The sequence below is a fragment of the Podarcis liolepis genome (genome assembly GCF_965112155.1).
Source record: "Podarcis liolepis genome assembly, chromosome: 11".
NCBI classification, from domain to species: Eukaryota; Metazoa; Chordata; class Lepidosauria; order Squamata; family Lacertidae; genus Podarcis; species Podarcis liolepis.
Window position 1 is genome coordinate 48837711 of NC_139565.1, and position 10080 is coordinate 48847790.

The 10080-nt window shown below is 43.2% G+C and overlaps 1 protein-coding gene and 1 long non-coding RNA gene across 2 annotated transcripts; one reads left to right on the forward strand and one right to left on the reverse strand.

Moving 5' to 3' along the window:
* Window positions 1–286: 286 nt before the first annotated feature.
* BRIX1 (biogenesis of ribosomes BRX1) lies at window positions 287–9658 on the reverse strand. The gene is made up of 10 exons (XM_083466193.1): window positions 9453–9658; window positions 7655–7766; window positions 6998–7041; window positions 6357–6427; window positions 5689–5738; window positions 5337–5410; window positions 5193–5243; window positions 2691–2792; window positions 1585–1710; window positions 287–662 (listed from the first exon to the last, which is right to left on the reverse strand). Exons 1-10 carry the CDS (start codon window positions 9615–9617, stop codon window positions 384–386), a joined length of 1074 nt encoding a protein of 357 aa, XP_083322319.1. The 5' UTR covers window positions 9618–9658; the 3' UTR covers window positions 287–383.
* On the forward strand, window positions 2799–9336 carry LOC310689112. The gene is made up of 3 exons (XR_014517332.1): window positions 2799–3136; window positions 7336–7462; window positions 8213–9336. It is a non-coding gene; the product is annotated as an uncharacterized lncRNA (long non-coding RNA).
* Window positions 9659–10080: the final 422 nt, after the last annotated feature.

Genomic DNA, 10080 nt, shown 5'->3' on the forward strand with positions numbered 1-10080 from the left:
CTATACTCTGCTGTGCGACGACTGTCTCCTTGTGGAAGTGAATCCGGTGCTCACAACTCTAAGCTGTGAGTCCACAGCACTTTGACCTGTTCCTGTGCAGAAGGTGGTCTCTGGATGTGCTACCCAGCTCGGCTAGCCCAGTCGGGGCTGAAGTGAATGAGTCCAGTTCGTGGCACTGGCTCAAGGGTGATACTGACAATCACCTCTTCTTTAAATGTTTTAAGAAACAGTGTTAAAGGGCACCATCAGAAATGTTACTTGGAAGATACTACAAAACTAGCCCATAATCAATGATGCACATTGTTTATAAAGTTACTGTACACAAACCGGTTACAAAAAAATAGTAAAAGCTGTTTAAATGGTTGTATTATCGAGTCCCCTTTTTAAATGTTTCCGACTCCAATTCCACCAAGTTTTCTCTTCAGCTTCCTCGAGCGCTGATGTAGTTTGTTTTTCTTTTTCTTCTTCAAGCTCATTTTGGGCTCTGGCTTCACTAGTTGTATTTCCTCGGGCTTTTCCTCAGCTGGCGTTTCAAAAACAACTTCTGTTGGATCTTCAGGAATCAGCGGCTTCTCTTCCTTCTTCTTCAGTTTCTGCAGCTCTTTCAATTGTTGCTTCTCTCTGAATTTTGCAGCTGTGGCTAGTCTTATTGCCCGGCGATGCTGGAAGCAGAAGAATACAATTAGCATGGCTACACAAAAATACAAGTGTTGGAGGTACAAGAGGAGACCAAACCCACAAGGAAGCTGCCTGGTGCCGCTGAACCACTGGCCCATGCAAGCTCAGAGCTCTGTACATTAACTGACAGCAGCTCTCCAAGGTTTTGGAAAGGATTTCCCCCATGCCCTGCCCAGACGTGCCCACGATTTAATCTTCCATATGCAAAGCATAAACCACAGCCCCTCACTATATAAATTCTGCAACCAATATATTTTAATGGGTTAGCATTAGTGGTTGCTGAACATTCACAGCAACTCCAGTTAGCCGCACAACTTAGAAACCACTGTCTAGACTTAGAATCATAGAACTGTAGAGTCGGAAGGGACCACGAGGGTCATCTAGTTCAACCCCCTGTAAGGCAGAAATATTTTGCCCAACATGAGGCTTGAACCCACGACCCTGAGATTAATAGTCTCATGCTCTACCGACTGAGCTATCCACAGGGCTTACGTTCTGCTGCACGAGGCAAAGAAGCAGATAATGAAACACCAGTGCAGTATCACACAGTGCAGCATTGTCTTAAGCCTTTTGCACTGATGCAATTTCACTGTCTCAACCCCTGCACCAACTTTTTGTTTCGGAAGAGGGGGCATGGGAAGTGCAGTAAAGCCCACAGCAACAAAGGCAAAGCTGACCTTTGAACTCCAGAGGCAGCACAAGCCTGAGGCCAAAAGTCATCACAGAATACTAACTAGTGGGGTGGTTAAAGCCTTCTGCCGAGAACCCAGTGGATTGGACTGTTGTGGGTGGAGAGAGTTACTAACAACATTTTACTAAAGGATCACATTAACAGCGTTGTCACAGTAAGCAGAGGCATCAGCCAACTGAAGTGTGTAGGCTTTAAAGTGTTAAAAATAGTATTACCATATTTGGAGACTGGTAATGAGGATTTTCATACAGGGTTGGTCCTCCAAAGCTGCCCTGGAAGATCTTGATAAGGTTTAAGACAAAGCGCGGCCCAATTTCTACCAGGGCTCCATCTTCTATTATCTGCAGAGTTGAAACATTTGATATTTCAGTGCAAAATAACATTTTTTCTACCATACAGGTGCACAACTGCCGCAGGCACCTTAAAATACCCAATATTGGTGCAAGATTCCCTCTGGCTGTGTTATATAGCAGCTTAATGGCTTTTGTGTACTCAGACACTCCAGTGGATCAAATCAACCTGAGCTGACCCCGATAATAAAAATGGGCTAGAATATGGAGATTGTTTGTGGGAAGTAAGAGCCACTAAAGCCACAGCTTGCACAACCATATCAATATAAGGGTTGCCTCTTTTTGTTTCAGAATGGAATTGTGTCCTTTTTGTAAACCTGTAAACTTTTGCTCTTTGTAGGAACAGTCTGAGTACAACCAACAGGCATGTAGGACTGAAGAACAGGAGCCCATGGAAAATAAAAAGGGAGGCATGATGAGTGTAGCTTCCTTACCACGGAGCCTGTGGAATACTGAAGTCCTTCCACAACCCCAAAACACTCTTTCAGCTATTGACCAGATATCACTCATGACTTAAGTGTGTTTCTTCATTCTACCGCCTCAAGGACTTGCAGTTAAACTCTTGAATGATAACTTCATTCTCAGAATTTTAAGGGAAATAATAGGCACTTGTGAAAATGCTAAATGTGATCCAAAATCAAGTGACCCAAAATCAATGTGCCTGCCATATGCACAAGTTCTGCACTGTGGAAGATTATCTGGGTCTAGGAGAATTTGGCATTTGAGTTTTGGCCACTACCCTTTATGTGTCAAGCTAAGTTACTAGCAAACCCATCTTAAAATGTCTTATATTAGGAGAGAGGTGTATTCTAATCAGCTATGGTTCAATATGCGAACAAGTCTAATAAACCCTCAGATTTCAAGAAAATGTTCACAAAGCATTTTTCAGTTTAAGACATTGCATATAGATCCTGGGGTGGTCGTGGGTGTTTTGATTACGTCATCCCACGGGCAAAGCATAGGCAAATTACCTGGTAATTTCGAAACCAAATCCTCTTGTCTGTTATGGAGAATGTGAAGACGTGATCTACAAAAGGCTGGCTTTTGGGATGATACAGAGGAGTACCAAAAATCTGGCAGGGTGAAAAACGACAACTTTTTAAAGCAATCCATATGATCAAAAGATTCAGCACAATTCTGGGTGGGCACTGCATAGTTCACTCTGTGTGGTGCTAACACAATTTGTTCATCACACAATCAGGCTGTAAGCTGCTCTGCTGTCATAGATTACATCTGTGTTGTATTATATTTGGTCATTCTTGGTTTTTGTCACAGAATGGTTACAGCCTTTGCATCAACATGCTTATATCGCAATGCAGTGACCCGAGGAGACATCTGAACTGTAGCCTTATTGGAGTTCACCGATTGGGTCTGCGTTGCTCCGGGACAGGAGGAAGGAAGTCAAAATGACACAGAGGTTGGTTCAAAGAAAGAGTTTATTCTGCTCTCCGGATAGCAGAAGGCACTTGCGTGATTAGTCCACAGCAAGTCCAAAGAAATGACAGGTTTCATGCAGTTTATATATCCTCCAGGCACCCTCTCACTCCTCCCCTAGGAGCCCAACCACGGCAGCCTACGTATGCAGGTTGACATCACATATGTTCCTGCTCTGGTACTCTCAACCATAAAAGGATCTTCCTTCCTGTACTTCTGACCATAAAAGGATCTTCCTCTTCCTACTCTTATCTGGGAAGACGTCATAATCTCCGGGAACACGCTTTTGGCGTTTTCCCCGGACATTGGTCTTGTGCGTATTTTGTGGTCAGCACATAAGATAAAGTTCTGACGTGTTTTCTTTGTTCCCCTGGAGAGCCAAGGCCATCCCTTGCCTGTCCTGATAAAGGACAGAACTGTTTATGCAGTTGTGTCCTTATTATGGTTTTGCTGAATAGTTCAAGTTTTACGCATTTAAAAGTTCTCTCTTTTGAAAGAACAAAAGGGGGGGGGGGGGTTGAGTCAGTTTTAAACTTGCTACACAGAAACCCATTCCTTCAGAACCATTCTGGTGGAAATGGAGGTGAAACTTCTACCTAGCTTGGTCAACTGGGCTATTTGTAAGTGCCAATCCTCCATTTTGGAACTGTACTTATGGACCAAGTCTTCCAAAGCGTAATGTGAATGATTAGCATGCAGCTCAGCTTGAAGCACAAACATGAATACTGAAAGAACTGGAGGCAGAGATTTATCCAACACGTTGAAAAGTATATTTTCCGCGATCAGTTTAGTGCTGTTTCTCTGCTGGCACCAGCATTAGATTTAAAGAGTGACAACTTAGAAGCCCTGTAGCTCTTTTCTATTGAAAGAACATTGCTGAGGATTGTGGGAGAGAAACACTGAATAATGTCATTCACTAAATGGATTACAGGTGATTTGCAACTTACACACATTTAACTTGTCCGCAAAAAAATAAAAAGTGGGCAGAAAAGGGGTGGGTGTCTGGGAAAACTTTGGCAATCCCTCCCCCTATTGCACCCCAATGTGTTTTGACCTTGCAATTTTGGCTTTATGTGTATGAGAACGTATGAGAGCCACCTGAATAAGCCAATGCATAAGCACTGCCTTACCACTAATATTTTCAACATCATCATCATCATCTTCATATACTTTATTGTACTAGACAAAGGCCATGGCATCATTCACAAAGGGAACAAAAAGAAAAGCAGCAAAAACCATAAAACCCATAAAAATATTAGGCACTGCAAATACAATAAACCACAATCACGTCTCCTAAGAATTATTTGTTGCATACAATAGAATAGCAAGGGGTTATCAGGTAGAATGTGCCAGCTTAAATGTCCAAATCACCTTTGCAATTGACCCCTATTTTATCTTGATCTTTTCTCCTGATCTTAGCTGCCAGCGCATATAGTGCTACTTTATAAGTTACGAAGTCATCAGTATCACTCAGCAGCCATTTCACCCTTTCCACCCTGTTTGAGTGTGTTCCATTCGTGAGCAGGGGTTTTATAAATCAGTCTCTTGGTTCTATATTTTAAGTAGCTGTAGGAGACTTTCAGGGTAAAAAATGAGGTTTACAATGTTTTAAATAAATGCCACCCGGTTCTCTCCATCTCTCTTCAACTACTCTTGGAACAAAAAAACAAACAAACAAACAAAAACATTCACATGCAAAACCCACAGCCCCTTCAACCACAGCACCAGCTAAGAAATGTGTACTGGCTCAAGAGATAGGGCTTATCATTTTGTCAAATGAGTTTCGGCACTGCTGGGTTGATTCCAACTCGGTTCGCCTCAGAGCAGACTCAATGAAAACAATGAACCCCAAGTTAGTCATTGATGTCAATGGGTTTACTCTGAGGGAAACTCAGTTGACTACGTCCTACCGATCTGAGGAACCCACAAGTTGTCATTGCCACATCAAGGTGCACAAGGATCAAGCTATCCTATGGCAAAAAAGCACCTGCTATTTTAAAAATGGGAGAATTAACTTATAAACACTGCCATATACCGACCTGAATGAACAGCTCTTTCAGCACAGCATAATGTGGCTCCTGGTCAAAAGTCTGTGGGGAGAAAGTATTTTAGAAATCGGCAAAAAAAAAATTGATCGTAAGATAACAGAAGGCAGTATGATATCCTAAGAGATCGATACTCGCCTTATCAAAAGACAGAATGGGTCGGGAGCCTCTCAAACAATTCCCAGTCATTTTCAGCTCGGCCAGAGTGTGAACTGCAGTGATATTAAGTAGAGCTATGTCAAGTCAAGATTTTATTGTTCAACAACAAAAAAAACATTTTCAAATGTTAAAACAGAAGCAGAACAGCAGTGATTGAAGTATGTAATATTAACATCTTCCAGACATTAAGCCAGTCAGTCAGGTCAGTCTTTAATGTTTTAACCATAGGTTACAACAGAAGACCAGATGTGTGTCTTTGTAGGATCATTCAGGAAGGAGTAAAAACAAGCCAACAGCAATCAAAGATATTCAATCACATATTTGAACTTACTATTCTGTACTAGAAACTTTGCTGATGGTCCATGGGGGGCATTTGAAAGCCTGAAATAGACAAGAGGGAAAGAAAGAAATCCCCAATTGAAGTTATGCTTGAAACATTAGAGTGGTTGAGTATCAGTGATGTTAATGGGGTGTTACACACAATATTCCTATCCAGCTAGAACACCTTGCAAATAAGAACTCATCTGGTTAAGAGGGAACTGTCCCCAGGTGCCCTGATAAGCCCCTGCCAACTTTCTCTGAGTTTATTGGATCTTGACAATGTCACAGGAGACAGTTCCAGTCTAGGAATCCAGAGATTCTTGTTCATATCTAAACTTTTGCCTGTCAGGTAAAGAACAGCACCTAACTTGTTGCATGGAACAGGGCAGAGGACACAGAAAGTGATAGAAGGAGCTGGGTGTGTCTTGCCAATTTTCTACTGCTGGTACAAGTGGATTGTGTTATTATTTTTCCCTAATAATTTGTCACCCCCCCCCAGTAGTTTACAGAACCTATAATTTACAGAATAATAAATAGTTTCCAGAAGCCCATTCAAGAATGGTGGCCTGGAAACCCAAATGATGAGAATATTCCTACCTATCCACTTTGCACTCATCTATGGATGTTAGAAATTAGAACACACGGGGGAAATATATTTTGATTTAAAGTTTTTCTCACCACACATAAAGATCCTGTTTCTTCTTTGCTTCAAAAAATATGCATTTATTGCAATTTTTCATTTCGCAGACCTGCATGAAGCACATAAAATAGTTCCGTAATCTGAAACATTGTAGTTTTTCCAGTGTAAATCAAAAGTTTCTTTTTCCTAAGTATAGTTACAGCAATTTGGAAACTGAACACATGAGCAGGGACAATTGTGCCGGCTGCGAGTTGGAAGGTGCTTGCGGCAGGAAGCCTGTTTACAGGTGTGGAGGCCTCCAGCACAATGCAAAACCCCATAAAATAAGGATTCTACAACACACAAGGATCCTACACAATCAAAGGACACCTCACTGCAGACAGTCTCCCTCTAACTCATGGGGGTAAACCAATAGGGTCATTCCCACTCTCCCTGCTCCAATGTTCTGGCTCCAGATTACTGTAATGCCTGAACAGGACCACTTTCTGCACAGTGCCATGAGAGTCAATCAAAGGAGATACAGTTCACTGCACTATACTAAACATGAAATTATTTATTGTTACACCTTGAGAAAGCAGCCACTGAGGTACCAAGCTTTGGGTTAATAGCTGGATTCAAATCCCCAAAACCAGGACATATAATGGTTAGTCTTAGGCAAAACAGGGGCGTCATAACTTACCTCATTAATTACAAACAGCTTATCTTTCCTGTCCATTTTAGTGTCTGGAAAACAAATGAAATTAAACAATGTATGTGTAACAATCGCCAAAACATCCTGGTAAGTAATTTCACCTACACTTCTTAGAACTCTTTGAAATTACTGATAAAAGTTGCTCTGGTCCAGCCGAGTTCTGCACATGTATCCCTACCTCAGACACTAGATGTAAGCAAGCACTGTGCCCAAGGATTCCTCTCCCCAATCCAGCAGCTAAGGTTGTATGCACAGAGTACTAAATTTTGCCTTTAAAAAAATAATCTGCCTATCAGCAGATCACCAATATAATTCTGCTTTTGAAGGTGGCTTGATATATGCACTCCCAACAGCTGGATTGGAAGAAAAGCAGCACACACCAACTTAGGCTGAAGAGGACCTGTATCAATATGCTGCTTATCACAACTTTTGCTACAACAGAAAAATGTTAAGGTAAGAAACTTTACACAGCTAGAAAACAGTAATGCTTAACTACAGTATAATTATTACATTCATTTTGCTTCACATACCAGTGTTTTTGATAAGCCGGTCGTTGTTGTTATTTAGATGTGGACAGTTCTACGTGAGTAGAAACAGTGAACTTGTTAGAACAAGACAGAGAAGACAGGTAAAATAAAAAAATACCTGCTTTAGCATGGGGCATCATTGTTCTTAAGTCTTTCATGAGATGCCTTGTCCTAAAATTGATTCCTCTGGAAGAGAAAATGAGAACTCTCTCTTTGTTTTTCCATTTGCCCTGAAAGACAAAAGTATGAATGAGAAGGGAACAAACAACAACAGATTACCTCAATCATTAATTCTCTGGATAGTTTCAGGCATGTCACAGCCGCAGTTATTAGTCTATAAAATGGGAGCAGTGAAGCTGATATTTTTGGGCAAAAGCCATTTTAATGCAGAAAACTCTTCTTCAGAAAACAGCCATTTCATTACATTCCCAATATGTTTCAAAAGCCTATGTATTGTATGACCTGATATGCGCAGGATCGCACAGCCTACTAAAAGCTGAACACCACAGCTGTTTTTAACATTTCATAGAATTTATACACTTGACTGAAAAAAACAAAAATACCCCACTCATCTAGAAAAATTCACAACCCTATTTTAGAAACATGCAAAAGTTAAACACTAAAACATTTCTAAGCATCTGGCTAAGCCTTGTCTGAACAGGAATGTTTTCAACAGGCGCCGGAGTGCAGTGAAAGCACCTGTGTGGATCTCAATATGCGGGGAGTTCCGAAGGGCAGGCGCCGCTGTACCGAACAACCGAGTCCTTGAAGAACCGGAGAACTTAAGACCCCATTTGCAAGGTGACATTATTATGTCGCCCGGTCCCACCACTCGAAGTGTGTGTAAGGAGGTCTCGTTGGTAAATTGATGAAGGCAGCAGTCCAGAAACGAAGCCCCATGGAACTCACTGACGAGCAAACATGCCCAGGGCTGCGCTGGAAAAAGACCCCTGTTATCTAAGAAGCAGCAGGAGGAGGATGGATGGCGGCTAACAGATTGAGGTTGAATCCTGACAAGACAGAAGTACTGTTTTCGGGGGACAGGAGGCGGGTGAGTGTGGGGGACCCCCTGGTCCTGAATGAAGTAACTGTGCTCCTGAAGTCATTCTGGACTCACAGCTGTCCATGGAGGTGCAGGTCAATTCTGTGTCCAGGGCAGCTGTTTATCAGCTCCATCTGGTACGCAGGCTGAGACCCTACCTGCCCGCGGACTGTCTCGCCAGAGTGGTGCATGCTCTGGTTTTCTCTCGCTTGAACTACTGCAATGCGCTCTATGTGGGGCTACCTTTGAAGGTGACCTGGAAACTACAACTAATCCAGAATGCGGCAGCTAGACTGGTGACTGGTAGTGGCTGCCGAGACCACATAACCCCGGTCTTGAAAGACCTACATTGGCTCCCAGTATGTTTCCAAGCACAATTCAAAGTGTTGGTGCTGACCTTTAAAGCCGTAAACGGCCTCGGTCCAGTATACCTGAAGGAGCGTCACTACCTGGACACTGAGGTCCAGCACCGAGGGCCTTCTGGCGGTTCCCTCGCTGCGAGAAGCCAAGTTACAGGGAACCAGGCAGAGGGCCTTCTCGGTAGTGGCGCCCGCCCTGTGGAATGCCCTCCCACCAGATGTCAAAGAGAAAAAATACTACCAAACTTTTAGAAGACATCCGAAGGCAGCCCTGTTTAGGGAAGTTTTTAATGTTTAATAGGTTACTGTATTTTAGTGTTTTGTTGGAAGCCGCCCAGAGTGGCTGGGGAAACCCAGCCAGATGGGCGGGGTATAAATAACAAATTATTATTATTATATTACTATATTATATTATTATTGTTGTTATATGCTCAGGGGCACCTTTGTTCCACGAGGAGCACAGCCGCCACACACCCCGCGCGGCCAAGTCCAGGTCCCCCTCTTACTCTCCTCACCTGCGAGACCGGGGCCGGGACGACGTGCTCATCCGGCCCCGGGGTAGCCTCAGCGGACGGGCCTTGGCCCTCGCCCTCTGCCCCCGGAGCTCTCTTGGCGCGTTTCCTCCTCGGCTCCGCCGGGGCTCCCTTGCCAGCTCCACGCTGCCTCTTGGCTGAAGCCATCTTCGCACGCTCAAAGCGCCGCCGGAAGTCGCGCCAACCGGAATACGGCTTTCCCCACTCTTAGCCTCTCTAGGATTTTCCGAAAAGCGGAAGTAGGACATACTTCCGGATTGAGAGATATTTTTTATTTATTTCGTTTCGTGGAATTTATACACCGTTTGACTGTTAAAAAACACACACACACACCTCAAAGCGGCTTATAAAAAAGATAGAGCAGTAAAAACCGAGGGGGAATTCTCAGCCCTACTTTAAAAACGCACAGACGTTAAAATAACTAAAAGAGGTTAAAATAACCTGTTTTCTAAGCCAGGCTTGTCTGAACAGGAATAATAGAATCAAAGAACTGTAAAACTGGAAGGGATCCCGAGGGTCCTCAAAGTCCAACCTCCTGCAACGCAGGATTAAACTCGCAGCTTTGCGGTTATCAGCACCACGCTCTAACCAGCCAGTACAGTGGTACCTC

What these genes read in the sequence shown, in the direction of transcription:
- BRIX1 (XM_083466193.1), bottom strand. Translation starts at nt 9,617, where the DNA reads ATGGCTTCAGCCAAGAGGCAGCGTGGAGCTGGCAAGGGAGCCCCGGCG. An exon ending in AGCTGTTTGTAATTAATGAG is followed by an intron (nt 6,428 to 6,997) that starts GTAAGTTATGAC and finishes TGCTTCATGCAG; the next exon opens with GTCTGCGAAATGAAAAATTG. An exon ending in AAAGTTTCTAGTACAGAATA is followed by an intron (nt 5,411 to 5,688) that starts GTAAGTTCAAAT and finishes ATATCACTGCAG; the next exon opens with TTCACACTCTGGCCGAGCTG.